This window comes from Anomalospiza imberbis, chromosome 14 (assembly GCF_031753505.1).
Source record: "Anomalospiza imberbis isolate Cuckoo-Finch-1a 21T00152 chromosome 14, ASM3175350v1, whole genome shotgun sequence".
Lineage (NCBI taxonomy): Eukaryota > Metazoa > Chordata > Aves > Passeriformes > Viduidae > Anomalospiza > Anomalospiza imberbis.
In genome coordinates, this window is record NC_089694.1 from 2360451 (window position 1) to 2387107 (window position 26657).

The 26657-nt window shown below is 37.8% G+C and overlaps 1 protein-coding gene and 1 long non-coding RNA gene across 5 annotated transcripts in view; one reads left to right on the forward strand and one right to left on the reverse strand.

Moving 5' to 3' along the window:
* Positions 1-537: 537 nt before the first annotated feature.
* The window catches only part of PCDH11X (protocadherin 11 X-linked), a 426351-nt gene continuing 400231 nt past the window's right edge, over positions 538-26657 (reverse strand). For 3 of the 4 annotated variants that reach the window (XM_068204553.1, XM_068204552.1, XM_068204562.1), the window contains one exon: positions 538-1935. In XM_068204553.1, the coding sequence (XP_068060654.1) occupies positions 1544-1935 (392 nt within the window). In that variant the 3' untranslated portion in view covers positions 538-1543. The remainder of the gene's footprint in view (positions 1936-26657) is intronic. The other variant, XM_068204559.1, reaches the window with a different exon arrangement.
* Positions 1849-4504, forward strand: LOC137482308 (uncharacterized). The gene is made up of 2 exons (XR_011003997.1): positions 1849-2001; positions 4195-4504. It is a non-coding gene; the product is annotated as an uncharacterized lncRNA (long non-coding RNA).

The window sequence follows — 26657 nt, forward strand, 5'->3', positions numbered from 1 at the left end:
TTCTACCCATAGGAAATATTCACACACTGTTTTTCCCCTCCATACAGCTTCGATTGTCTCACTTAATGTAGCAATAAAACAAAAAAGTTATGCATTTTCTAAAAGGAAAAATTTCTTGGTATGTACATACTGCAAATGATGAAATGGCTAAGGACCAACAAAGTACTAGAAGGAAATACTAGAGAAAATATGTTTTTTTCATCTAAGAAGGAATCTCCTTTTCATCCACTGTGGAATTTACCAAGAGAATATATTCTCCAGTACACAGAACACTGGAAAAAAAAATCCTTCCTCTTTAAAGAGAATCACCTTGAGAGTTTTTCAAATAATATGATTAGGGGTTGTTTATATTAATCCAACTTCCATTACCTAGGTCCTTCTTTCTTTGCTGAGCACTATCAGTCATTCTCTAACAACTAATCCACAATGACAAGTACTTCTTAATCTAACAGGTTTGTGATGAAGTAACTAATATGATAGTTAAACTTTTACTGGATACTTACAATAGGTGAATATAGCTGAAAAAAAAGCCGTACACATCACTATTAAATATTCTTTAAAACACTGGTAGCTTGCTGCCACGACATCACATCAGCCAAAAAAACTACCCCACTTCCTACTGTTTTCAGCAGTGCCCATGTAATTTTCAACTAACAGGAACAGTAGCCAAGCAAGCTCTGCAAAATGGAAAAAAGAAAAAAAAAAAAGAGAGAAATAGACTTATGGCTTAAAAAACATAATTAGTATCATATTGTTCCTTGAATTATTATAGAAAGGAAAATCTTGGAAGTTAAAAAAAGTTGTTTGTTATTTTTTTCCATTTTTAATCTTGGATACCTCTCACTGTCACGTTGTTTATTTCACACAAAAAAGCCTAGTTGAGAGCTTTCTATTTCATCTATTGCATTCTTTCAGAGAATAAATACCTGTACATTGAGCCAAAAAAATTAAAATAAAAATCAGTTGTCACGTACATTCCTCTTCTTAATTATATAAAAGATAAATTTTGGTGGGAAGATATACCATCCTTCTGAAGAATTAGATTTTAGGATCTTATTAATTCTATTATGTCAAGCAATCAAATGAGAAATTGCTCACTTGATCTCTAATGCTAAGCAAATGGAAGTTGAAATCTATGAATATGCTATAAATTATAACAACGAAGAAAAATTTGAGTAAGCTATTTTTAGACTGCAATATTCCCCAAACTGTACTAAGGAATTGCCTTCAAAGGGAGAAAGAAGTGCTGGCAGATATTTGCACTACATGGCCCATATAAGAAAATTAACAGCATTTCGTTCTTCTTCTGATTCTTTCTGGGTTGTGGGTTCTCCTCCCCATTTTCTGGATTTTACCAAGAACTATGGTAAACACCTTTCAACCAGGTCCTAAGGAGTTAGATTTTCTGTTTCAGCTTTAGGATTCTATATACACAAATATTCACAAGCCTAAAGAGTTTGCACGCGCCCGAGGAGCGGCGCTAGGCCGTGACTATACACAGTCACACTTAAAGCCTGGAATTCGGGATTTGTCAGATTTGCATTCACAGCTGGTGCTCGTGTATAAACGTGGCGCTGCTGCCAGCCCCCGGCGCTGGGTGGGACGCGGCGAAGTTTGCCAGGGGGATGACCTTGACGGGATCCTCGCCGGCGCAATGTCTTTCGCAGGTGTTGTAGAACTGGGGCCTGGGCCCTCCCTGGCCTTTGTCACTGTCGTCCTTTGGCAGGGGCCTCCCGAGAGTGTGACGTCCCTCGGGTCTGGCTCCTCGGCCCCAGCCTTGCTGGAAGCCAAACGATGGCAAGGAGGTGTTGGGCTGCTGGAACTGCGTCAGGGCCGGCGGCATCCAGCAGTTGTCGGAGTGGCCGAGGATGAGGCACTCCTGCGTGCAGTTCTCAGAGGCTTCGGCCAGAGCTTTCTGCAGGTTCACTTCGATAGCTGGGAGGGTGGAAAAACACAGGACACTGTCAGGGGTGTGAGGACAGACGCCCAGAGGGAATCAAGGTCAACAAAGCAATTCCTGTCCTACATGGATGGCCACATTTTGGGAGGAAAAGGACTCCTCAACAAAGCAATTCCTGTCCTACAATGATGGCCATATTTTGGGAGGAAAAGGCCTCCTAAACAAAACAATTCCTGTCCTACAATGATGGCCACATTTTGGGAGAAAAGGCCTCCAGGTGTAGAGCATCAGTGAAGGTTCAGTTGTTGAGGCCCACAGTCTTGTCACAGTTCACACCATTATTAAAGCTTTATAATAAGCCCTTATACACTCGATTTTCTAGAATCATACAACTGCTCAGAGTGGAAAACAATTCTAAGACCAGTGAGTTAAACCACTAACCCAGCACCACCCCATTCAGCACTAAAAAAACCTCCAAGTGCCACATCCACATGCTTTTTGAACACTGCCAAGATGATGAATCCACCACCTCCCTGAGCAGCCTCTTCCAATGCTTGCTGACCTCTTCAGTGAAGAAATTTTTTCTCCTAATGTCCAGTCTAAACCTCCACTGGCACAACTTGACCATGTCCTCTGGACGAGTCACTTACCTAAAATAATATTTTCATTCCTTGCAATTGTCATTTCTCTAATAAAGCTAAAAACTTTATAAAAATTTAATGCCATTATTCTAGATATTTGCATAGAATTACTTGAAAGAAAAGAACTTTGATTTTTTAGTATACCCTTAAAACTGGAATTTTTTATTGTTTTCCTTTGCTTAAGGCAAAAAACCCTAAATTGGGCACTAGCCAAAGATGGTCCCCTGGCCTCAAAGATGCACTCAAGAGTTATAAGAATGAGAGAGCGTAACAGCTATTTTAAAGAGAATTGATTTCTCCATGCATTCAGTACTGGTCACCTTGAAAAATCCAAGAGTGCTAGCAAAAGCAGATGTAGCCTCTATATTTTGCTAGTAATCAAACCAGATTTCTTCAGTAGATGCAAGGTTTGTGCCCTTGAAAAAGGATTACAGAAATTTTAATTTGTTCAAAGGCAAAGTATACTACTAAATCTGAAAGATGTTCATTTATAATACATAAATATTCTTGATCTGTTTAATTTAAATTGGGGCTTTACCATGGTAGGTAAATTAAAAATTAATGGAATTAAATTTCTACACATGATTCCTCAAAATAGTTTTAATATTGCAAGTGTTAATTTTATACTCTCTTCCTGTGTACATGGTTAAATACATCAGAAGAGCAGAAGAATATCTGATTGGATATTTCCTTGTGTTTTCTTCATAAAACTTCCCAACTGAAGATACATACATACTTTTAATACCTGTCTTAATGAAAATAGCATTTAAAATGGGATTCTGGCTCATAAGCACTGGAGAAGGAATGCCACTAAAATTACTTATAGCAGTGAGAGTGCTGAGTAGGAGCCTCCCACCTTCTGAGCTTTATGTTTAAACAGATGCTGCATTTCTGTTTTAACAAATATTTTGCATGTTGAAATCTGTGTAAAGCTGCAGAGCACAAACATTCGTTTCTATGTTACATCTCAATACAAAGGAATTAAGTTTTTCCTTCAGGCATTGAAATATATAATATTGCTGTCCAAACTAGGATACATTTTTTTTTTTTAAGTCTACCATGTTTAAGAAGACAGCTGGTTGCTTGTTATATCATGAATGCTCTGTTCTTGATTATTTCTCCTTCAGGATGCTGTACGTGTCAGTTAGAGGAGTGATTGTTTATAAATGTTATTTTGGTGTATTGCTGGCATTTCAACATGTCCTCAATCATTTTGCCTAAGTATTTTTCAGTTTAATCCTGACAAAGCTTTCGTACCTTGCTGTTGCAATACTAATCCAGTTTTGATGGGCAGTAGGAGACATAAATATGGAAATAATTCAGTGGAGGCAATAGTTACTGCAAAAAAAGAAAAGTTTCTATTGGTAGATTAGTCTAATCTTTCTGTGTCCTACTATCTGCTATTAGAGACATAAATTTAAGTATATACAAGTCTTTTAAGCTCTTTAATTATCCAGGTTTGCTACTATTCTGATGAAGTCAATCCACTGAAATCAGGTACAACCTTGACAGTGTGGAGTTATCCCCATTTTGTAGAGAAACGGATCTTTTTGCATTAATTAGAAAAAACCCTTAAAATGCTATTAATTCAGTTAAAAGTTGAAACACACATTTATTAGGAAATAATACTTATTTGTTTTGAGCTCTTCACAGCAACTTGTTACAACACTTCTACTGTACCATTTTTCTCAAACTACAGTTAGAGAGCACACAAAGCTAAAGCAGCAAAAGGAAGCATTTGACAATAAAAATCTAACATTTAACATTGGCCAAGGCAACTGTGGAAGAAAAAAGGTCACATGTAAAACAGTCTCCACACCATTTCAAAGATCAGGACAGTAATTTTGTGCCACGTGTTGCCAGACTACCTGGAGACTTGGAACACGTTATCATGTTAACAATAGGAGTATTGTTAAAGTTACAGTCTTGCTTATTCTATTAAGAAAGAGATATTTTAATCTGAGTTTTAGTTTTATATAAAACAAAAACAAAAAGAAAACACAAACAAAAAAACTCCACAAGAACAAAAACCCCAAAGCTTTCTAATTATCCTGGACACAATCCTAAGATATGAATACAAATTATTTTGGTTTAAAGCTGGGGGGTCTTTTTATACAAAAGTCTGCCAATGCAGGGTTGTTTACCTTTTGTAGAAGTCATAATCTTTCTTTCAATCTCATTTCAATACTGTTGTCAGAGTAAGCTTTTCATCAGTGCTTATGGTTAATACCATGTAAAATACACAGTTTTTCTGAACTTTGAAAAACCCTTTTCTAAGTCAAACAAACAAACAACTTTCCCCACCCACAAAGCAAAGACTCTTGGAAAATAACTCAAACTAGAACAAACTGCAGGAAAATTTCTATATGGATATTCTCCCAGCATTACCTTTTTTTGCCTGCTCTTCCAGGCCATGAATTAGATCTCCTTTTTGTCAAACTCATTCTCCATTTTCCTTACATATCATTCCAGCCACCCTTGTGGGAGATGTGAAGCTCAGTGTTCAAGTGGTTGTGTATCAGAGGCTTGGCAAATTTACCAGGGCACCTTCTGCCTGCTACACTTTAAGATTCCTTCTATTTTGTTTCTTTGCAAGTCATTCTAAATGTGGGTGACAATCAAATATTCTGAAAGTTTCCCTCTCATTCCAAAGTAGTAGTGCAGGTGATTATTCTGCATAGTCTGATAAGTAATCAGGGGAAGGAAACACCTCTGACACCTGCCTCTACCCATCAAGGAAGAGAAAGTTCCAGCTGTCTCTGAATATTTTCAGAAGAAATGATGGTTCTTGCAAGTGAAATTCAGTGTCTGGTACCATCTTCTCACACAAGACATGACAGGTTTATAAATGGAAATAGGAGTTTGCATATTCCCCACATATTATGAATAAAGAGTACATTCCATTGAACTTCTATCAGTCTTACTAATTTCTTACTTCACTGAGTTATAAACCCTCAATTTTAGATATTTTTTCCATACTAGATGGAGACTCTTCAAACATGACATACAAATAATACAAAAGAGAATTTTTAATTCTATAATAGATCACACTCATGCACATGTGAGTTTACCACTTTGATTTGAACTGCAGGTTGTTTTAGGAATGCTTTTTTTTTAAATTGTCTGCAGAACTAAAAAAAATTTTAGTATCTGCCAGCTCTTAAGAAATGTTTAAATCAGAACTTTCAAATATAACTAAAAGCACAACAGTTAAAAGACTTTCTGCATTGTTCCACAGTCTCATCATTTATAGTTCAAAACAGTTTTCAAGAATATTTACATTCACTCAAGAAAATGTGGAATTTCAGCCTTGCCAGATAGCTATCCTTCAATACAAACAGATGCAAAAAATACCTAAAAAAAGGTATGTTTATTTGTTTTGACCAGGGACTTCCTATGGTTATAAAGTCTGAGTGGGAGTGCTAAGTAAAAATGTTAATTCTCCTCTTTGCTCTTTGGAGATGAAAACCAAAGATCTCGACAGTGCTACTCTCCTTCTCAGTCTACAAAATGTGGCACAATACTTTGGCATTTCCAGCTTAATATCATGTTCCAGTTTTAAGACTGTTTCTCATGGAAAATTCACAAAGCTAGATAGGTTGTTGGTGTGAGTATGTTACCAGCAGTCTCAGAATGTTGAAAAGTTACAATTATGGACTCATTTTGGTTGGAAAAGACCTGTAAGATCATTGAAGCACATACCTGGTGTATAGACAGCACATTTTCCTGTCTAACCTTTCCCTCCAGCCTTGAAAGAGACGTGTACTACTAAGAGAACATTGAGAAAGCTGGTTCTTTCCTCACTCTGCCATGAAAGTCATCACTTGTAGTACAGAATCACAGAGATCAGGCTGGAAAGGACTTGTGGTCTAACCCTCTGCTCATATCTGGATATACTGGTTGAAAAAGCAACGATAAAAATATATTTATAAATGCATTCATTAGCAAAGTGCTCAGATTCATTAGAAGTTCAGAACCCACCAGACTGCACTATACCAATGCAAGTATAGGGGCATAGAAAGAGTGCAAGGAAAATTTCCAAACCAATTAAAAAAAAAAAAAAAAAAAAGAGAAAAACGTTAAACCACAGAATACAGAGTGCTTGAATCTTAAAGCCATGTAGCTGAAGTCTTCATGAAAAGCCAGTTTTGAATCTGACACATTTTGGATGCAAACCATCCAGTGTTACATTTAGAGCACTCTTGTTTCATAATAAAGCAAGCAACAATTAGCAAGCAATTAAGCAAATTGCCCATAATTATGCCATTGCTGAGCTATTTTTCATATTTTCACAACACAGCACATATATGAATACATGGCTTGCAGTGCCAACACTGTTCTGTCAGCATCCAGAAGTGCCTCTCGTTTACTGAAGCATTTCGTGTTAAGCAGCTCCCAGGGCACCTCCAGCGCTCTCTGCTCAGCAGGAACCCACCAGAGTGATGGAGATGACAACCCCAACTCCCCCCTCAGCCAGTAGTTCCTAAGGAATAGGTCAGGCCCCCACATCACGTTGTGCCCATGTGTATTTGCTAAATGTGGTACTAAATCTAAGCAGGAATTCAAGCGTAATGTGGGGAAATTATCGTCCGGAATTACCCTGGTGACCAAAAGTGGCCACTTGAGTAACATCATTTAGAGGTCTCCACCATATGAGGAGAACAGAAATGTCATTAACAATAAAAAAGGGAGGGGGGAATAGTAGTTAGTGTAAACTGGGTTACTTTAATAAGGTCAGGAGGAAGAAGCTTGGATGTAGAAACCCTAAATGAGTGCTGCTATAATATACTTTAGCTTTTTGGTTTAATAATAAAATGCCTTTGGGAGGAGCTCCCTATAAATATTTTACTTCTTGTATATGTCTCAATAAATTAAAAACCCAAAAGAGTTACTTAAATTTTAGCCTTGGAACCTTTTAATTCAAAGAACAAGTAGGACACACCACTCTCTAATTTTCTGCTGCATGTACAGAGCTTGCTTTGCTTGTGAGAAATCAGAGGAAGATTGATCCTCCAGATGTTCTGACTGAGGAATCAACAGGCATGAGGGAAATCACATCTACCTGTGCTACCTAGGCTTGCCAGATTGTGCGGGGCAGCTTGCAAGAATCAGCTCTGCTTCCATTCCAGTGAACACAGTTTATATCCTAACAGCCGTGGTTTTAATTTGAATTTAATCAGAAAAAAATACTTCTCATGAAATCCAAATGATAGGATGAGGTTTGAGGATTTTGCACCTGAATTCAACAAGTCAAGAAAACATTATTAAAGATGGCCAAAGAAAGTTGGTGAGGGAGAGAGGAAATGGAGGAAGTGTCAGGGCAAGAGAGTCAGCCTCTGGTAATTCCTGTCTCATTATCTACTCTTGTGAAGTGAATCTTTCCCTCACAAACAATAGCCCCCAAATAAAGCACATTAATCTTTCATTTGGTTACCTCATTGTTATTCTGACTAGAACCTCAATCTTGTATTAATCATACCCAAGACATGGTCTAAAGGCAATGCTCCTGTGAAAAGTTCAGCTTCAATAATTACTGTTTTCCACAGAAAGAGATTTCACACAAAAAGAAGAAAAAAAAAAAAACAAAACCACACAACAAAACCAAGCCCCCAGACCTCCTGCAAACTCTTTTTTCAGCTTAATGAACATGGGTGTGACAGAGTACATGGCAGTGACCCTTATTGCTCTAACAGTTCAATTGAATTCATCTTTTATGTCCATGTTTTGCTGATATTTATGGAAAAAAAATGGTCATTTGCTAAGGCTGCATGTATCCTGGCCTATAAATTGTATATTGAGTTTTCAATGAGAATTTTAACTATAACTAGTAAAGTATAATGACCATCTAAAATGGATCACCTAAAATCTAATATATTGATTACAATACTGGCTAATACAATGTGCTTTATTAAATATTTAATTAACTGCTTCCCATTTGTACTTAACCTTCTTAATTATTAATACATGGTTCATTATTTAACATGGAATATAAATTCAAATTCAAATCAATTAAACAAGGTGAAACTACATAGTGAGAAATGGTTTATCCTCCAGCAATAACCTTCGACCTGGAAACATAGTAAAGAGTGAAATTAGCATTTTTCCCCCCCATACCTGCAAAGATTATGCATTTTAAGTGATACATATTAAGCTCTGCTACTGATGTAAAATTCCTGTAATAAACACAGCATCCTACAAAAATATGCTGAATAAGAAAGAGCTTCAGCTTTCAATTTTCAGAGGAACCATTTACACAGATTATAATATATATATATATATATACACATATATATATACACACACATATATATATATACATATATATATATGATTTTCAGATTTAAGTTTCAAATAAAATTATGTGTGTCCATGAAGGAAAGGCAGCTTATTGATTTTACTGAAAGTCACTAAATATCCCAAAAGAGTGAAGATTCATAAAGAGAACTAAGAATCACCATGCAAACTATATAAATTCACTTTGGTGTGGAAATAGAAAAAAAATAATATTTCCTAAGCTTAGGCTGTGTAATAAAAAAAATCAGATACATCAATCAAAAATTCTGATACATCAGAACAAAGATGTGGGCTTGGAGAGGGGGTGAGTGCCAGAAAGAGATGAGGGAAGAGAATTTCTGGGTAGGACGTGGTCAGTAGCACTAACCCTTGATAAAGGACCCACATGAACACATCCATATTCCTTCATCAGCTAATCCCAGATTCCAACACTTGTGCCAAGGAGCAGACTGGGGGCTCAGCAGAGCTCAGGGGCTGGGTGAGGAGGATGGGGATGAGCAGAAATCGCTGCTCAGGTCTGTGCACACACAGCAGCTCCTTCAAGGGAAAAGCCCCTCAAGTGTCTGTGTTTGCAGCCTCTGTGCACTTCAGACTCTGGGTGTACCTCCATGCCAAATGGGGCTCTGCCTTCCTTTTTATTGGCTTTATAGTAAAAAATAAACAAAAGTTTGATGGAAAGTAGAATGCTAAAAAAATCTTTTAAATGAAGTAATTGAGCAACTGTGTGCAATTGGTCACAGTTCAGACGCTTAAATGAAACATTAATTTTCAAAAGGGAGTCATAAAACGCCCAAATGCTCAGTGAGCTACTAAACATATATCTCCTGTGGTAACTTAAAAGATAGCCAGTAAAAGTTTTTCTGAATTATGTTTCATCAGATATACACAAACAGAAATTTAAAGTCAAAGACCACTAGAGCAGCAACCAAAACAAGCCTACAACAGTCTAAAAATATTCTGTACCTTTTGTGGTGACTCCAATTGCATTTCAAGGGAAAAAAAAACAAACAAACAAACTATATTTCTTTATTAGAATATTAGCAATTTTTTTTCTACTGTGAATACCCTGACTATTTATTTTCAAATACATCTAAACATTTTTACAATAATTACCTGTGCTGATATCTATGTAACACATTATGCTTTTTTGAGTGCTGATAGCTAATACATTTTAGTGGGCTATCAACAGTATTAATCCGTTCCAACTGAATATATAAATAAAGCTTGATGAGGGTTTTTTGACAAAACAATTTTCCCATCAAAAATGTAGTTCCAAAATTCAAATGCTTTGTGACAGTATTGATTCACATTACATTTAGGGGTATAAATTGTGGTAACTGGTAGCTCCCATTTTCTCGATTAAATTAATTTTCACTTATTCCTTAAAATATGATGATCCTTCATATTATGAAGAAATGGCATTACTGAATGGAAATGTTCTCATTTCTCCAAAGCTGTCCTTCAGATTTTGCATTCCACAATAAATATCAGTTCAGGTTATGATTCTGAGAAATAGCACTGCTTATATTCCATGGCATCTGCAACATGGCCTAAGAATAATCACAGCTATTCCCCTTTTCTGAACTCCCTGCAACGCCCTTGCCTCTACTGCAGGAGAATAAACCTTATGCACCACCTCAAAACTTTCAAATCCCTAATTATGAGTGATTAGGATAAATATTTCAGGGTAAGAGGCCATGGTTTTTAATTCCCCTAAAGCAGCATGCTGGCTCTGTTGTGTTTTTTAGATCCCTTCATGACAACCAGCAACCTTGAGGAAGGACAGGCTGGAGGAGGAACACTCCAGCGTTCCCCCTCCCCAAGGGGACACTCTTGTCCATATGGCTGCAGCTCAGGAGGGTTTTCCTCTTGGAGAAGCCTCTCAAGCACATCCTCCTTGATGGCTACACAGCAGCTTCCATCCAATTTTTCACAGCAGTTTTCTGTCAAGACCACTTTGTCAATCTGCCACCGACTACCCTCAGTGGGCCCACGGAGCTACTCATCCCTTTGACAAAGGCTCCAAAAAGTGTGAACACATGGAAAGGGCCATGTTTGATTAACAACCTTGTGATTGCTGTAAAAATGAAATTTGAAAGGTAATAATTACATTTGTAATTACTTAGGTCTAAATCTCTTCTGTTTCCTACTCCCTGTATTTCTGGGCAGCTGAAGCAATGACTCATTAATAATAATAAAGTCATTTAACCCTGCAGGCACATTACAAGGAGAAAGATGTCATTTGTCACCAACACAAATAGAACAATCACTGAAGGATACAGCAAGACCACTATTTCATATATATTGCAAATGATAAGAGGGACATTTTGCACTCATTCTCACCATGACATCCCAATCTGCTTTTTTAATTATCAGCAAACATAAGGGGACAGCATACAACATATGAGGGCCTGCTAATAATGCATTGTCCTGCGGTGACATTTCCATAATCACTTTAAATCTACCCTATACATATGTACTAGTTAAAGCTTTCAGCTCTTGAAATCATACCCCCTAGTAAGGAATGAATTATCCTCTGCAGATTGAGCACACAGAAATAGCCCTTCTGCAGAGTTTGAGGGTCTGAGAGCTGACATGTGCCTTGCTATTACTTTAAGTGATAAGGTTTGGCATTCTGTGGCACTTATGGTCGAGCACAGTGTGACTTAAAAAATAAATGCAATTGTATTTTTAGGCCGGGAACTTTGCAGTTATAAATCTCACTGGCAATAGTTTAGACAAGGACTTCTGCAAGTCACTTAATTTTCCAGTGCTTTTCAGTGTTGTTGTGTTCTTTGCTTCCTCAAGAACTCTGCAAGAACTCTGTCTTAGATAACACAAATACCCTTTTATATGGGGAACTCAGTTACTCAGAATCTACTGGATTTTTAAAAAGTATTACTGATAACACTCCCTGTCTATGAAAGAAACTTCTAAAGAAAAGAGTATTCTTTCCCTAAATGATTCTATTCAGAGACATGAAACTTTGAGGAAAAATTCATGCAGAGAAATTTCTCTTGTGGTATTACTATGAAAGCAAATTAAAGGAAGTTTCAGGTAAATAATCGGAGTTTCAACTCCATTAAGCTAGAGCTTAAATTTCTTCCTTGCTTTGCTTATTCATCAGTAGTTATCTAACCATCAGGCATGTCTGAGGACCAGAGAACAAACTGAACAATATGAAGTTATAAACTGTTACTGTGTGGGTTAGAAAGGAGGTAAGCAAACCACCTAAATCTGTCTGTATTTTCCCCAGGTACTACAACAATCTATAGAAAGACATGCTTTCAAAAAACTTAAATAAGTAGTGTTAAGAAATAAGACACATCAGGAAAGAGTCAAGTGCGCAAAATAAAATTCATATTTTCACTGTTAAGATAGTGACAACACAGAAAAGCTTGTATGTAGAGTGAAATGTTTTGTCAAATTGAAAAATGGAAATAATATGAACACTACAATTTTCACATCAATTTGAGGTAAAATGTTTTGAATTACAGTCATTTTAATCTTGTTTTATAAAGAAAATGACTTCAAATGGGTGATAATTTAAAACAGCATAATCCAAACTTCATTGTGCTCCAGTCAGGCATTGCAGTGTGGCTCTGAGTGATTTGGAGCAATCTTTGCACATTAGCTCAGAGCCTCATTCCGAGCAGGCACTTGAACAAGAAAAAGGATTCCTGAAATCTACAGCTTCCATCATTTACCTGAGAGTTCAAAATCACTGTCTGAGAAGGCTCCAACTACCTAATTGGGCTTTTACAGGCATTGCTGGCACCTCCAGAAATTTGGGCAGCATCCTGATGAGGCAATACTGTCACAGTTACCAGCTCTTGAACATTCCCTCATTACCAGGTGTTCCACTGAAGTTTTGCTCTTTGACTGAAAGTTCCTCATCTCAATCAGATGAGCCTTCTCCAACTATTACATTTTTTGGCATATATACATACATATATATATATATATATATATATATATATATAAAACAAATATATATTATATATTATACATACATATATAGAAAATATATATTATATATAACATATATAAATATATAATACATATAAAAATATATACTTTATATATATATATAAATTCTTCAAACTAATTTTCAATTAAATTATAAAAATACTGGAATTTTAGCTAGAAGGATTACTAAACTTGTAAGGGTTTGTTTTTTTTTTTTTAAACAGATGATTCTATCAGCCCCTGGACAATTGACAAGTGATGGGAATAATTTAGACCAGATCAACACTCGACACAATTCTTTACAGAACATTTTCTCGTAGCACGGATAATTTTAAGAAGACATTGTTAGGAAACAGTGATAGCTGTGATTATTCTGGAAGATTTTAGTGTCAGTAAGATCAGCCAAGAGAATGGAATCTGAGCAGCTGCTGACAGCATCTTGTCATCCCTTTGCAACAGCTGTCAGGAAAGGTTCTGTGGCTGCAACCATCAGGACTATGATGCTTGAAAACAGGGTAGTGGTTGTTGTTGTTATTATTATTAATTAGTTGGAGCATAGCAAATATAAAACTGTGGGGGTATTAAGTTAAACTTCACAAGGTATCCAATTGTTCATGAAATTAAACTTCATTACTTCAAAGATGGAAATATTTTTAAATGGAAATAAACACATTGGTTGACCTTTAAAATATGCTTTCATAAACTCAATTATATAAACACCTTCTTGTAACCACACACTGTCTATGTGTGTCTATGTAAGGATTCTGGGGAGAGATATAAATTTATTGACCTTCAAATTTCAGAGAGGAGGTGTCAAGTTTTGACTCAGCTCTCCTTATATTCATATTTTTATATATTGAACCATAGCTGTCTTTGCAAAAAATGTAATGTTCAGTCCTGTTTGATAAGATTTGGCATGAATATGCCAAGGCTAATAAAAGCCTAACATATATTATTTAACAAGGTTAAAAACTAGCAATCAGACTTGTCAGAGAACTTGTCACCTCCTTTAGTATATGAGCCTCAATCAGCCATTTCTCTACTGCATAGGACAGAGGCTCCCTCAGGTTCAGATTTAAGAAAAATCAGTTCTCACAAAGTCACTAAAGCTCAGCATCCAGCATCCAGCTCTTTTGAAAGTCTAAGTTTCAAACCAGTTCTGAAATCCTGGTCAGCTCAGACACACATTGGAGGTAACCAAATAAATCCCAGCAGTTCTTGCTGGGAGTGAAAGTTCTTGAACTAACTTAATCCCTAGTTCACAAGACAAACCCACAAAATCCCAGCATTTATGTTTATTTTTTTCTTAAGTTCTACAGAAAGGATATTTTAAGTCTGGGCTAAGTGCTGCTCTGGCAGATGCCATATAGAAAGCTGTCACCACTTTTGGCACGGATTTCTCTTTGAGAGGGTCCAAGCCTGAATTTCTGAAGCTGATGTTCCTTGAGCTTCAGCAAACTGCATTTCACAACCACCTTTCCTACAGTTCCTGCGGATGGCAGGAGGAGTTCGAGCTCAGTCTGTGCTCCAAAGGGCTGCTTTAAATCTTTCTAAGTTTTTTAATTAACCATAGGATATAAAAGGACTTAAATGAAAAGCTACCAGTCAATTGCTGACTAAGTGTTCACCAGCCTGTTATTGAACCTATTTCATCTATTTATTCCTTAATTCACCCATAGTCTCGAGATGTCATTAATATGCTCAAAGTTAATTTATTATCCTCTATCGCTTCTATTCAAGCCCATGTTAACAGAATAAATTCATCACAAATGATCTGACTTGAAAAGGCAGATTTAGATTCTGACAGAGAATAATTCATCATGGCTGGGAAAAAGCCTCCCACCAACTGGGCTGTTGGAATGCTGGGAGATGAAACAGGAATGATGGCAGAACTTCTGCAGAAAAGGACATGAAACTCTTGGGGGGAAAACAAACAAATAATAAACCCCTGACTCCAGGAGGTTTCTGACACTGAGTATTTTCCTCATTTTCCCACTCACAGGTCCTTTCTCTTACCCTTTTCTCTTACGTTTCTCTTACCCTCTGTGCTGCCCTGAGGCAGAAATAATCACTAGAGCTCTGCTGGCCCTGGTTTGCACACCCCAAGAGGGGCACAGGGAGTGCCAGGGACACTCAGAGCTCTGCAGAAATGGTCCTGATGCTCTGGGGCCACAGGCTGCTCATCAGCACACCCAAGGCCTTGCTGAGTGCTGCACAGTGCAACACTGATTTATTTAATTTGCTATCTGCTCTCATTATCCCCGTGAGAACTGTAGGCTTGGGGAGATCTACTCCTCTGTTACACCACACTTGCTGTGTATCTATACATCATCTCAATTACAGAAGCAAGCGGATATAACAGCATTTATAACATGTTTGGGGTGCTGTTACAATAGGAAAAATCAAACACATTTTGTAGCTATAGGTCCATTATCCAGGGGAATTGGAAAGCAGCGAGCTGCTGTTGTGAATGTGGCACCACTGTGATTGTAACAGGGGTTTGGAGATTTACTGTAAAGCCCAGAAACACTTGAAATGAAAAATTAATCATGGCATCATAGTCAACATTCTAACTATTATTATTTCAGCCAGTTAATGTTTTGTTCCTAGCTTCAGCACAGGGAGAATTCCCTCCTCCACTCGAGTGTGGACTGGTCATGGTCCCTTCTCTATCACACTGTGACTCCATTTATCCAGCCCTTCATGGACTTGTCTCCTAATTCTCTACACACCAGAGCCCTTTCCCTGCTCCTGCTCTTGTTACACTGAGTAAATATGTAGCTTCAGGACTTGAGCAACCAAATTTCTCCAGGGAAAAAGAGGGGAAAAACACCAGTGAGAAGTCCAGACCTGTCCAGGAAATAAAAAACCCACTCAGCTCTGCCTAGATATTTTACAGAGGATCTTATATACTGATATAATAATAAATGTCAGTGCTCAAGTGTTTGTAAATATGTAGGCTCATCTGGATGGCTCCTTCAGAACACCCCAGCTCCCTTTCCCCTCCTTTCTTTTATCATATTCCAGAACCCAACTGAATTGGGCTTCCAAATGTGCTGCTATCAGTATTTGGGGTTTTTCTGATTCAAATACTTATTTATTCTATGAATGCCTTGAATCTAAGGCCTTCAGTGAGGTGAATATAGCAAGTGTCTGATCAGTACCTGATGTCCCAGTGAAGAACCTCTGTGCTGAAAGGGATCCAACAATTCCCCGGGAAGCACTGGAGAGTAACAAAGTGCCAACTCTGCAGTATTAACTCAGCTCCCTTGTGTAAATGTGTTTTGATGCAAACTTTGATTAAATTATCATATACTATTTTTCTCATAGAACCCTTGGGCCCAATTCAGAGAGTAAGTAGTTATTCAATATTTCTCTTTATCTACTCTAATCAGCATGTGGCCATACACCTTTTTAATTAATATTTTCAAAGCCTCCTGTTGAATGCAGATTTATTCATTCCCTCATGTACTCTGTTGTTTTCACAGCACAATCAAAAGCTTCGTGAACATAAATAATACCCCACCTGCATTATTTGCTTTATTGAGGCCATTTGCATCTGGGAAAGTGAGGAATTAAAAAATTGAACAAAAATTATGCAGCCTGCATTATTCCATTATTTCTGGGTGCCCAACTTGAGATAGCTTAAACCAGATTTTTACACTCTTGAACACGGGATATTATATATTATATATTATATATTAATTATATATTAAATATTATATATTATATATTATATTAATATAATATTATATATTATATTAATTATATTATTATATTATAATATTTTTCAAAGCATACCTTTTGGAGAAAGGGATGATGTTCTTGGCATTCAAAGAAACCCAAAAGACAAAACATGATACCAAAAGTTCAGTTTTTCCCCTCCACCAAAGAGCTGTGTTGCCCATTTCAACAAAATATAGGAATACTAACTAGCTTCTTTCATTTTCATTACTAAATCTAACCAAATTATCAAAAAAAAAAACCCATGAATACACTTAAAATAGTCTTCCCATGATGAAGAGCTCATTATTTTAATAAACCATTAAGAATCAGAGAATTTTATGTGCTTTGATGATTTCCTACGGTGCCAAAACTTTCCAAAAGATCTATCTTAAAATTTAGCACTAACTGTAATGCAATAAAATGTAACGATTTCATAAAATTTTACATGGTAAACCTATTCTAGAAATTCCTCAAAGTGCTTCTCGGAATCAAACTTTAATTCATTTTTAAAACGGACTGGACTGTAGTTGCAACTGTTCCCACTGTAAAATCTCATTATTTTTATGTAAGTTAAAATAGATTGGCCCTTATGCAATGAGACATGTGCACCTCCATCAGTGTTTCTCAGCACTGTGCTGTTATTACCCCTGGCTGATGGGTGGTTTGTTCTGCAGCCTTTTTCCCTGGGTGTTTCTGCCATGGGTTGTGCCCTTTTCTCCCTAAGCTCTACAGACAGGCTGCAGCTTCCATCCCATTTCCTTAGGGAGTGAGCCAAGGACAGAGATTGAGAATGAAGAGAGGGGAACGGTGTTGGAGCCCTGGATGCTGAGATTTCAGACTTTCTGTGCTGACCCCCCAAGAGAACACTGCATTTGATCTGAGGCTGTGGAGAAGGCTTCCAAAATTGATAGAACTGGGTTTGTGGGTGTGGAGTTTGAATAGAAGTGTGTAATGTCACATGGTAGAAAAATTAGAGTTTAAGGTTTTAGAATACAGTAATGTATATAAAGCAAGATGGAGGTTTTAGGGCGGAGGCTGGTCCTTCTTCTTCACCTTCTTCTCCTTCTCCTCCTCCTTCTCCTCCTCCTTCTTCTTCTTCTTCACTTTCTTCTCCATGGATTTGGGTGGTTTTGTGTAATTGGATAAAACGTCTCCATTGTGGGCCACGGGTGGTTGGTTATTGGGTTAAAAGTGAAAATAATTGAGGTGTCATTTCTTAATTGGACAGTTTATCCTTAAAAAGGCCTTGTAGAGAGTGAGATGGGGCTGCATTTTCAGTTTGTTAGTGAAATGTTTTAGATCTCAGGGTTTGTGAGACTGTGACATAGATAAGAACTGATAAACATCTGAGTCCAAACAAGAAATTTCATCTCACGATTTAATCCCGACCTTGGCAGAAAAGAAGCAAAGAATCTGCAGAATGAGACACATGCAGAAGAAAGCAGGAAATACTTTTGAGAGCAGCAAGTCTGCTCTCCCTTTCTGGTTCCAACACCATCATCATCTGTGGAAAAGTGGCTTTGCAAAAGGTTATCATGAAGATGGCAGAAAGCTCTGAATTCCCCGGGCTCCACAGCAACAGGGAGCTCAGGGCAGTCACTTAAACCCAGTAATCTTTTATACACTGATGATTCAAAAAATGCTATCAGGATTTGTGATTTTGGATTTGCAAAACAACTTTTAGGAGAAAATGGACTACGTCTAACTCCCTGCTACATTGCAAACTTCGTGGCACCAGAGGTATTTCAAACTGCTCTGTGTTTTTTCTGTGCTGTTTTTGGTGCATCAAATGCTAAAACTTTTCAGTAATACTTGGAAAAAAACCTTAAGTCATGTAACAAAAACCTCCTGGCTCATAATGCAACTGGAACCAAATCACCATTTGGCAAAAAGGAGAACAGGACACAAATCTGCTGTTGAACTAGAATTTTTGGGTACTTTAAAGTTGTACAATTGTTTAAAACTCTCATAAGTATATTCATCTAGAGGATAGCTTTCATAAATTGTAAATTGCAAAAAAATGTACTTGATCCTCCTAAATGATGACTTTTCAGATGTCTTTGCCACGTTACTCAAATTACCCTGGATGAGCTCGCACCCCTTTTCTCAAGACAGACCTTTCAGAGGAACTAAGAAGCACATTAAAATGGATTAGAGCTTGGTATTTCATGAGGGTAGAGATTAGATCAATATAATTGTGCAGCAGAGTGTGTAAATGGGCTTGAGGACAGCTCCAAAGCAGGAGGAGAAGTGTCCAACTCCCAACAAAAGAGCTTTGCACTTGGCCCCTGTACTTGTGACAACGTGAAGAATAAGAGCTCTGAAGTGAATGGTCATATTCTCATCTTCCAGAGAAAAAAGGGGGGAAAAAGCAGATATTAATATCTATCCTTTCATGAAAGAGAAAAGGGAAGAGGGGAAAGCAAGGTGCACTCCAAAGGAGCTCTGGTCCATCAGGTTTTAATGCCAGGCTTTTCATTACGAGGCTCCATCTTCACAAGTAACAAGGTGCTGGCCACCCGAGGGCAGCTCAGCAAACTGCATTTTCTAATTTGGACTCCAAGTACCCAGTAGAAAGGCCATTTGTCCAAAGATCTTTAGATACAGTTACTTCAGAAGCTGCACAGCTCACAGTGAGCACCCTGAATGCAGGCTTCTCTCTCCAGCACAAAAAATCCCAAAAAACCTGTTACAAAATGTTCTCAATTAAAACACAACTAAAGTTGGAGCTCATACGTTTTGCTGGTCCTGCCAACCTGCCCGAAATGGTAATTAAAAGGTACCAAAAAATGAAAAAAAAAGTATTAAAAATAAGTATTAAAAAAAAGATTGGCCAGAGCACACAGATTAAAGCACATATTCAAATCAAAGCTGGTCATTGCTGTATTCACGTCGATTAAAAGGGTGTTACAGGAAACTCTCAAAAAAGAACACAAATATCTGATAGAGCTTAAGAGTACAAATGACTGTGAAATTATGCATTAAAGGAAAATAAGCTTTTCTAACGATTACCTTTCAGTCCATCCCCTGGCTCTGCATGACACCAGAATGTGACAGTCCTAGACTGCTCACTCTGGGATTCAGTGCTTTCTCCTCTGACATATGGCAAATTCTCTCACTCACCAGACATGCATTGTTCATCATAGAATTTTTTTTCTGACTTATTTTATGCACAGCTTATCATATTACCAAAAAATGGATGAAGGAAAACAATTGGCTCTCTGAAGGGGCAGCACAGAAAAAAATTGTATAAATTCAGATTTTTAAATAGATCTGATACTTTGAATGGAGTGTGGGAGCTCTCAAGAATATGTTACTCCTTGTAAAATATTGGTCCAGGATTCTTATCTTCTGAAGAATAATGGTGTTTTTTATTTTTTCATTTCAGTTATTGTTTTATCTTGTCCATCAAAAAGAAATAAAGAAAGGAGTAAAAAAGCCACAGGGCACCTAAAATGGCACGAAGCAAAAAGTTTCAACCTCCTTTAAGCAAAGACTTGATCTTCATATTTTCTCCACTTTGTAACAAACCTGGATAATACATGGAGAAATGTTCATTACACTCTCAAAAGACAAGCTTTTATGAACCTGATAATACTAAAATATTACCTTGCCAAATGGTTCACCATGACCATATAACAGCATATTAAATGCATTACAGTGACTTGTTATTTCCATGCTAAATGGTCAATATAAAATTACTGAACATGTTCTATGTCTGGTGAAATAAATCTGCTCAGAGCACACTCTTGATTTGCAGTCAGCCAAATCTGGCTGCCATCTGATATATGAGACCAAAAACAAGAGTCATCTTATATATATATATATATATATATATATATATATATATATATACCAATTCAAACTACCCGTGCTTTTCTAGAACTGGGTCAAAAACTCTCAAGTCCTGAAACATATTTCAGTTCTGCTTCTGTACATGAATCCCAGTGACAGTTCCTGCCAATCATTGGGTGGATTTTCTGTCCTGAAGCTTGGTGGCTAAGCCACAAATTATGCTGGGGAGGAAGAAATAGGAAGAAATTAAAATATCCCTTGAAATCAGTGTTTTTAGCATGGCATGTGGGTTGTTTTCTTTTTGTACAGAAAAATGAGATGATTAACAAAAAGTTGTCTTATTTATGTTAATTATCAATTTCTCATAATTTCTTATAATTTTGAGAAGACCAGTAAGGATTTCTGGAGAGGTGCTGACAAGATGGAAGAAGAATGGATAAAGGAATAAAAATAAATGCATGGGAGGTGATTGGGATATTTCCTTAGCTACAATTTACTGATATTTTTATGAAAATTAAAAGGAAAATCCTTTTGCAGTATGCAAAATAATAATTTTTGTGTATTTAGGAGTCTACTTAAAGGTAAGACTTTTCAGACTACTTTTCATAAACCCATCAGCACTGCTAAAGCACCATTTTCATTTCATTTTTACTTCTAAGGAAGACAAAATGTCATTTCACAAGGTGATTGATTACAGAATACAAACAGATTTCAGGTCACAAAATCTACCTGTCTAATTCACTGATTGTTTCTTCTTCTTTGCCTTTTTTCCCTGCTGCCTCTTCTCTCCTCTCCCCCTCCCAAACCAGTGCAGAGCTGGGCCCTTCTGTTTAGTCAGCAGCCAATTACAACTTCTCAGGCGCAGTTTTTCATCCCAAGGCAATTTGGTAATCTTACACTGATTAATTAAACCCGGGTCTCCAAACAAACTGCTCAAACTCCTGCACGCAGAGCTTGCATATCTAATCCAGATAACGGGATAAGCAACGTGGCTGTCAAAGTTCACCAAGAAATGAAAACAAGACCCTGTGTTCATTCTTCTTTGTGGAGTTTCTAAACAAAGACCAAGTTGTACTTCTAGGTAGAAAATCTAATCTGCATTTAAATAGAATTTCTCCAAATAATAAACAAAAGCCTGAAGCAACAGTTTTACAGCAAGTCTTGCTGCTAGTGCACTGTCTAATCCTTCTATCTCTGTCTGTAATCCCTTCTACCCTTGTATATTAATTTCCTTGCCAGTTTATCAAGGCATCTTGGCAGAGTTCACATGAACAGCAGTCACTCTGCACTGCCTCAACTTTCTTCAAAGCTGAGCCTAAAGCTGCTCAAACTTTGGGTGGTCAGCAGCTCAAGGAAACTCAGATTTATCCAAACAAAGGGAAGTTATTAACCCCGAGAGAGAGAAGAGGGATGGACAGTGGCAGCACAGAAATCCCCAGAAAAGGTGTTTAGGTTTAAAACACGAGGATGCTAAATGCTGGAGATTAATTTTAAAATCTTCTGGCACAGAGAAGTTTTCAGATGCTACCTTGCTACTCAACATTTTATTCTTATGTTTGAAAGCAACAGATCTGATACTGCCTGAAGCACCCAGCTCTCCTCCGGCTTTCTCTCAAAAGAACTATTTACATATTTCAGTGCAGAAATTAAAAGATACCCCCACCCCCCCCAAAAAAAGCAGGCTCTGTTCTAAATTTCAAAACTATGAAGGAACCCATTATTAAATGAAAAGCTACCTCAGAGGAAAAGACAGAAGGATAGAATTAGCATTCTAGATGAGACTTGCCAGATTCTCAGATATAAAGAAAGTTAGTACCAGATGAGCAATAACTAATTTAATTCAGGCAGCTCTGCTTTAATACAGGTCACTGCTAATTAGACAAATACCCACTAGATTTGTCTACCTGATTCCCACTTCACTCCTAATGTTGACAGACCATCAGCACATCAGCCTTTAAAATATTTTCTCACTGTAAACCCAACAAATTTGACCTCTAACTCTGTTGCATTATTAGATGCTGTTCTAAGCTGACTTGCTCTCTAAAGGGCCAAGGGGACCTGGCTGCCTTTGAACCAACACAGTTGGCAGTCACAGGGATCATCTTGTTTACAGCACTCAACAATATAGATTTTTTGGTTTTTTCCCTGAAAAGAGTTATAACTCACAATTTGTGAAAGCCATTTTTTGATTTCAAGAAAGAGAGATAAGTTAGGAGTCAGTTTTCCTCCAGACTGTAGCACTTATTCACATTCAAGGAAGAAAAACAACAATATTGAGGATTCTGTAAAAGAACTGGATAAGCTCCTTTGGTAAGCAGAAAAAAAAATCTCAAACCAATTACTCTCTCAAGGAAATATTCTCTTTATGAATCAAAGCTATGTGCCAATAAGTATTTCTTATTAAGTAGAAGACTCTTGCTCTTGAGGGTAGAAGATGGACACTGCATAAATTGAGTGTTAAACTGAATGAGAAAATGGTTGTAGGCAGAGAAGAAATTGAATAAAAGGAAAAAAAAAACAACCAGCCTTTCGACTTCACAACTAAAGATAGCAAGTTAAAATTAGAAAAGGATATACAGTAATCTTTTATTATTGATGGATTAATAATATATTTATTAGAGACAAAATAAACTTGGCATCACTATAATGCCATAGGGACAATAAACTGAGCCCCCAGAGGACTTTCAGAAAATGAAATCCAAAGATCAAGCATGATGTCACACTTAGAGAACATTTTATAGAGCTGCATTCACCTCGCCTTCATGATTTTTGCATCTTCAGGATTCTTGTTTTGAGGCTTTTTATCTCAGTCCTCACAGGTAGAAGCCTCTTTTCAAAATGAAAGTCTTGCCAGATGATCAGAAAACAGATCCTGATGAAATAACATGAAAAAAAAAAGGGGGGAAAACTACTAACTAGAACTGAGAATCAGCAACTCAGAAAAATTAGAAAATTGTGACTACAAAAGCCTTTGGCCTACATATAAAAATATTTTAAGTCCTCCACTTTATCATCTCTTAGAAAACAACTTTATCCATATAATAGCAAAGTTTCCTGATGGTATTTTCTCATTTTTACTGGAAAAACAATCACCAAAAAAAATAACAACCCACAAAAAAATCACACTGGTTTCTCCTTGAAGAGTCACACAATACAAATAAAGGCACTCCTAAAGTCAATTAGAAGTCAAAAGTACGTAAGAGTTGAACAGAATTAATTAAACTGTGCAGTAGGAATGATTAATCCATGAGACTTCACAGCAAAGGTAGGGTGCTGATCTGGCATGCACAGTGGAGAATAGACCAAAAAGCTCCCTAATTAGCTGGAATTAAGTGGTCACCTCCCTTAATTGGAAGGAAGAACGAATGCAACCTTCAAGAGGAAAAGCTGGTGTTTAGGGCAAGGAGGAGGCTCCCTGCTGCTCTGGCTCTGTGCAGCCCCTGGCCCTGGGCTTGGATTTCACCTCTCCCTGCTGGCCCATCCCAGGCTGGCCCATCCCAGGCTGGCCCAGCCTCCTCCTTCCAGCAGGGAATGCCAGGGCTGGGGGCACTTCCAGCTGCCTCCCCTGAGCCCAGGAAGGGCAAAGCTGAGCATGAAGAGCTGGCTCTGCCCATCCTTCTCCAGGAAATGAGCACTGACTCCTTCCCAAGCCACCCAGGTGCAGCCGCACGGACAGGATGGAAATCAAAAGTGTGATTTGAAACTGCTGGGCAAGAGGCCACACCAATAAAATGGCTATTCTGTGAATTTTTGAGGAGAGCTATTAGCAGTCTTCATTTACCCCTCGTGCAATAAAGTTTTGCCTGGAATGGCTGTGAGTGTCCTGGAGCAGGGGCCAGGGCAGGGCTGTTAAAGCAGCGCCTCACGACCTTGCCCAAGCCATTCCATCTCCACATCAGCAGTTTTTTTTGGTGTGGAGAATCACAACTTTGGCCTCACTCCAAAAAGAAAAAAGATTCGATTTCTAAGGAACACGGTTTAAAATGTACTACTCACCTTTGATCGCTTTTTTAAAAATTCAGTTTCTTGTGAACATAAATCACCTTTCCTCACAATCTTCCTGGTACACATGGGGTGCCATGGCAACTATCACAGCCTCCAAACCCTGTGCTCGTGAAACACACAACTTGGTGATGAAAGGATTGCTATCTGGAAATCCACAGATCTGCAATCACCCCTTAGCCATGGCTAAACAGTGTAAATAATTGTAGTATGGATTTTTATAGAGAGAATTCCAGCAATAATGACCGAAATTCAAATATTGCTTTTCCAGTTCCGCTGTATCAAGATATCCAGCATTACAAGTCTCTTAAGAAACTGAGTAATTAATTACATTGCCTTCACGTTAGTGAGTAACTGCCGGGAAGCAGAGTTAAAACTTGGATTCTGTTTTAATTTATTTTATTTATGGGCACAAGTGAGGCTTTCAGGTAACTTAATACAAAATAAATTGGACTGCGAATGCTAAAAAAAAAAAAAGTAGATTCAAAACAGAGGTAGATTTAAGTAGAACAGATACTTAAAACTAAAGAATTGCTTGAAAACAAAGCAACCACAAGGCCAAGGGAAGAGGAGAGCAGGATTATCCAACCCCTGATAGCCCACAGCCCTGTGCCTGAGGTAAGTGGAATGAACCACCTGCTAAAATATCTCTTCATACTAACTTCTCAGAGTCGTCTCACATCCTTTTAAAACCATCTGAATCCCCAAAAAACCCATCCTTTAAACGATTCTGCAATTAATAGAAGCTTATTTTTAAAATGTACTTCTGGTTTAAGTCAGGAGAGAGGAAACACAGAGCAAGTTCTGCTGAGAACTATTCTTGTTTTACCTGAATTTGCTTTTTTCCCCTCCATCCAAACTAATTTAAAAATGTTCAGAACAATGGGATTTCCTCAGCTTTCTTACCATGGGCAGGGATTTTTCTCTGGGTTACAGGATTGCAGAAGCATTATTCAGATATTAAAAAAGGAGGCCAGAGATTTGTAAACAATGGCAAAACAGCTTAATCATTTGATCCACACTTTTCTAATGGTCATCATTATAGAGCTTATTTTGTTATTGTATGCCATTCTTCCAGAAATATCCAGAAGAAACCACAGTTCAGCTGACCTTGAAATATTTTTCTTTTCCATTTTAACAAAACTTAGGAGTTTCTGAACATTTCTATGCTTTGTATTCCATAGGGCTGCACATTTCCTGAGCAGCTGAAGCCCTGAAGGAGAATCCTTTGGTCATATATTCCCTTTATAAATCCCCAGCTGATGCAGTTTACAATACTCCACTGAACTCCTGACTCTCATTTACAAAGCTCAGAAGAGAACTCATAGCCAGTGCCAGGCTGTTATGAACACCAAAGGGTATTTCCATTTGATTAAGGCTCCTCCTTTATTCTCCAGATTTGAACAGAGAGAGCAGGAGTAGCTTTTTCTTCTTTTTATCCTCAATATTGCAGTTTTGTGTTTTCAGTGAGCTACTGGCATAAAATATTTAACTAGAAATGGGAATCTGTAGATTACATATGGAAAAAATGGAATGACACAAAATTAATTCTCAAAGGGCTGGCAAAATTTCTTCTGAGCTCTCCAAAAGCACAGATCTGCAATGCATTTAGACACCACTGTGAATAGTGCTTTCAAAAAACAGAGGAGTCCCCTAAACTTATCTTTTTCTGTTTGAAATTTTAAATTTTTTTACACATGTTACAGTTTACTTGTTTCACTCAGCTCATAAAAACCCCAGTCACAGCTTGCAAATACACATGTACAGTAAATCCACTGTGCATTCACCTGCAAGCCAGGGACAATTAACAAGAAATAACTAAGGTAGCAGCTATTTTGTTATTGCAGGGCCAGACTCGTGAAGATTATCAAGAACTTAATGAATGTTTTTTCTATCCTGTGCATGACAACTGTCATTCATTAAAATACAATCAGCTGGAATACATAAGCACATGGTAGATGCCAGATGATGGGAGGGTTGAGACGAGCCCTGAGCTCTGCCAGGCAGAGCTGCCATGCCCTGGCATGCCTGCTCCTGCTCAGATCTGCCTCTGAGGCACGGGAGGAGCAGAGAGCAGCAGCCCAGGGAGCTGGGAGCACACAAACAGGAGAGCATCCCTCCCCAGGAACTCCAGGGATCCACCTGGCACAGCAGGGATGGCTCCTGAGATGCCTTTTGGGGCCACCTAAAAACAGGGGCCAGAGAGAGCTAAGGGAATAAAAAGCATTTCTACTTATTGAAGGGCATTCAGGTACATTTGGGGCAGACAAAGCCCTCCAGGGGCTGCACCCAAAAATGGACCACGGGTCACAGGTTTGCACACTTTTATA